The 3,835-nt window shown below is 39.9% G+C and overlaps 1 protein-coding gene across 1 annotated transcript; it reads right to left on the bottom strand.

Annotated features, from left to right (window-relative positions):
• Positions 1-868: 868 nt before the first annotated feature.
• Positions 869-1,429, bottom strand: LOC102949247 (keratin-associated protein 13-1-like). Its single transcript, XM_042956287.1, has one exon. The coding sequence runs from the start codon at positions 1,382-1,384 to the stop codon at positions 869-871; it is 516 nt and encodes a 171-aa protein (XP_042812221.1). The 5' UTR covers positions 1,385-1,429.
• Positions 1,430-3,835: the final 2,406 nt, after the last annotated feature.

Consider the following 3,835-nt stretch of genomic DNA (forward strand, 5'->3'; position numbering starts at 1 on the left):
GCCCAACTGACTGAGCAACCCAGGTGCCCCAGAAAAAAAGTTTTAAAGAAATAAATGTCTAAAGCCCCAAATAAATTAGCTCAAATTCATCAATCTATTATTAGGTTTACAAAGTTTGCTCCCACAGACATGGTAAAAATTGACTTATTAAATACCCCCCAAAAAAGCAAAAGCAAAAAAAAAAAAAAAAACACCAAAAACCCAAAAAACAAAAAACCTCAAACACCTTACCCAGTTAAAACTAACAATAAAATTAGCATAATATTTGGAAGGCAGAATGAATGAGTTTATTACATTATGTTCATTTGGGTTTTCATCTCTTGTGAATAAAATGCATGAACAAGAGGGGTGCCTGGGTGGCTCAGTTAGTTAAGCAGCTGACTTCTGCTCAGGTCATGATCTCGCGGTTCATGAGTTCGAGCTCCATGTCGGGCTCTGTGCTGACACCTCAGAGCCTGGAGCCTGTTTCGGATTCTGTGTCTGCCTCTTTCTGCCTCTCCCCACTCGTTCTCTCTCTCTCTCTCTCTCTCTCTCTCTCGCCCTCTTTCTCTCACAAATAAATAAAACATTTAAAAATTATTTTAAGAATAAAAAATAAACACATGAACAAGAATCCCACTATTTCATTAATGATAATTCATGTTTATTAACATCAATTCCATTAATTGATCTCACCATTTATTTAATTCCAATTCTATCAATTAATCCAATAAAATTAATCATTAAGTTCAGTATATGTTAGAGACAGGTTTTTTGGTCAGTGCTTTGTGGCTGGAGAAAAGGTGACTGAAGACTTTTTCCTGAAGATCATGAAGATGATAGGTTCCCTGTTTAGAGATTCGACACACTCCTCAAAATGTCTGCACCCTTAACAAGTGGATGTGTAGAATCCAGATCCACAGGTTGGTCTGTAACAAGATGACTGACAGCTCCTGGAGGAGAAGTAGGTTGGGCGGCAGAAACTGGATCCATAGCTCAGGGAAGGGAAACCACAGACTCCATAACCCAGGGGTCTGAAGCCACTGGATCCACAGCCCAGAGAGTAGCAGCTTCTGGATCCACAGCCCAGGGAATGGCAGCTTCTGGATCCACAGTCCACAGACCCAGGGTAAGCAGTCCAGCAGGGGCTGCAGAACGTGGAGGTCCTCGGGAGGGAGCAGGACGTCTGGCAGGGGCCGGACACCACGCAGGACGTCCGGCAGCTGGTGGGCTCACAGCAGGTCTCCTGACAGCCGCTGTCGAGGGAGGAGCCCAGCTGGCAGGTGCTGGGAGAGCAGAGGTCAGTGCGGTAGACCAGGTTGCTGGGGTAGAAAGAACTTGGGTAGCGCAGGTAGCCCCCAAGGGAGCGGGAGGAGAAGTTTCCAGAGCAGCAGCTGTAGGGCATGTTGGCAGGAGATGTGAGTTCAGCTGAGTTACAGTGAGAAGGTTCTGAGTTTATTTTTTTTTTTTTAATTTTTTTTCAACGTTTTTTATTTATTTTTGGGACAGAGAGAGACAGAGCATGAACGGGGGAGGGGCAGAGAGAGAGGGAGACACAGAATCGGAAACAGGCTCCAGGCTCCGAGCCATCAGCCCAGAGCCTGACGCGGGGCTCGAACTCACGGACCGCGAGAACGTGACCTGGCTGAAGTCGGACGCTTAACCGACTGCGCCACCCAGGCGCCCCAAGAAGGTTCTGAGTTTAAATGTCGCCTCCTAGACTGGGGCATTTATATAGGGTCAACCATGGGTGTGGCATTTTTTACAGTCACCTTTCCCACACTTGGAATCTCTCGTTTTCCTATATGTACATCAGTGATATTTTCTCTAATTGCAGATGATTCCTTCCATCTCATATTTGTGGGAGAATTCATTGTGATGTAGCACCAAGCCAATGAACCATCCCAATGTCAGAAATGCTATGACTGTATGTCATTAATGCCAACTAATCACGACCAGGAAACCCCCTACTCTTCTCCTTGGCTGAGACTCGTTGTGCCTTTTGCCTGTACATTGGCTGGGGAATGCTTAGCTCTAAAGGCAGGGATTGAGATGAAGTCACTTTTTATCTACCTCAGTGGAATAGAGGCACCTTATTTGTCACCAATGATTTTCTTTCTATAAATGTATTTCATTCCCTAAAATTACTTCTTATACATTACATTACATTATATATATATACCTCTCAAATCCATTGGAAAGGGGAAAATAGATACAATAAATTGATTGAGAAATATGATGGGTCACAGAGAGAAATCAGGAAAAGTGTTTAAAGGCAAAATGACTAAGCAAGATTAATTTGGGACAAAGATCTCAGTGGAGACCAGTTTGTACACGTGTGAAGAAACTCAGAGTCAAATACTGTTGAGGTGAAGGAAGGTAACTAGTGACACTATGGGTCTTTCCATCTGTGTGTAATTTCAATAAAAACAGGTTCTGTATTAATATAGTTTATGGCTTTTCATATACACATTGTCCCTTTTGTCACCTGTAGTTACAATGTGTCCAGTAATCCTGCTCTCCTAGGACGAGTCTTATTACACAATACTTTCTGGTCATTTTTATCTTTAGGTTCTTATCTTATGATTATCTCCTTCATTGTAAAAACGTTCTTCCCTACTTCAGTTTTCTTTAAGATTATTTTTCCATTGTAAAATATCCAAATATTTTCTTTTGTAGAGTTCTCCACATCAGGCAAAACTTAACTAAAATGAATCTTGAAGCATTTTCTCCGGTTGGAAAGACAATTACCCCAGAGGGGAACTTGTAATTGCAGGAGGCAATAAAAAAGATTGAAATATAAGTGAATTGTCTAAATACTCACTGTGCATAACACTAATAAAGTGGTTTGTGGTTCTTAATATATAGGTAGAAGTAAACAGTAATTAAGAATGATCATTAAAATCTCTTGAAAACTTACTAACAATTTTTGAAATTATAAAAAAACAACTTAAAGGCTAAAATTCTAACTTTAACCATTTTATTACCTCTCCCAAAAGTGAGAAAAGTGTGAAAATTTATTATTACACAGAGAAAATGTGTAAGGAGAAATTTGAAATTATCAATAATTAAGTTAACTATAATAGACTAAATAATCTGTAGAAAAGACTTAGACTATCAGATTGGACTAAAAACCAAAACTATTGTCTACTTAAAATAGAGTTTCTTCAATATAAGGAAACAGAGAAGGGAAAAGGTAAAAAGAATCATCAGGAAAAAGAAACAAAAAATGCTACCTCCGTTTTACTAACCCCAAAGTTTGCTGTATGACAAGACATGAAGATTATTAGATGCAATACAAGATATTTCTTCACAATCATTCTGTCAGCCTTTCAGGATGATATCCATGACTTTGTAATTCATTTAGAGGATACCCTAAAGCCACACCATCCAACAGACTAGCTACTATCCACATATATCAAGTTCAATTAACATCAATTAAAATTAAATTAAATTAAAAGTTTCGTTCTCCAGTCATATTAGCCACGTCTCAAGAGCACAATAGATACACGTGGCTGATGGAAGCCATATATTGGAAAATGCAGATAAAAATATTTTCAACAACACAGGAGATTCTACTGGACACAGCTGCCTTAGAGTTCACAGCATGCTTTGTTGACTTGCTAATATAAATGAACACTTTTACTATTTCCTGCCCAATGCAAGAATGTCAGAAATCTTTTTTTAAATTTTTTTAGTGTTTATTTATTTTTGGGAGACAGAGAGACAGAGCACGAGCAGGAGAGGGGCAGAGAGAGAGGGAGACACAGAATCTGAAGCAGGCTCCAGGTTCTGAGCTGTCAGCACAGAGCCTGATGCGGGGCTCAAACCCACAGACCGAGAGATCATGACCTGA

This window comes from Panthera tigris, chromosome C2, assembly GCF_018350195.1.
Source record: "Panthera tigris isolate Pti1 chromosome C2, P.tigris_Pti1_mat1.1, whole genome shotgun sequence".
NCBI classification, from domain to species: domain Eukaryota; kingdom Metazoa; phylum Chordata; class Mammalia; order Carnivora; family Felidae; genus Panthera; species Panthera tigris.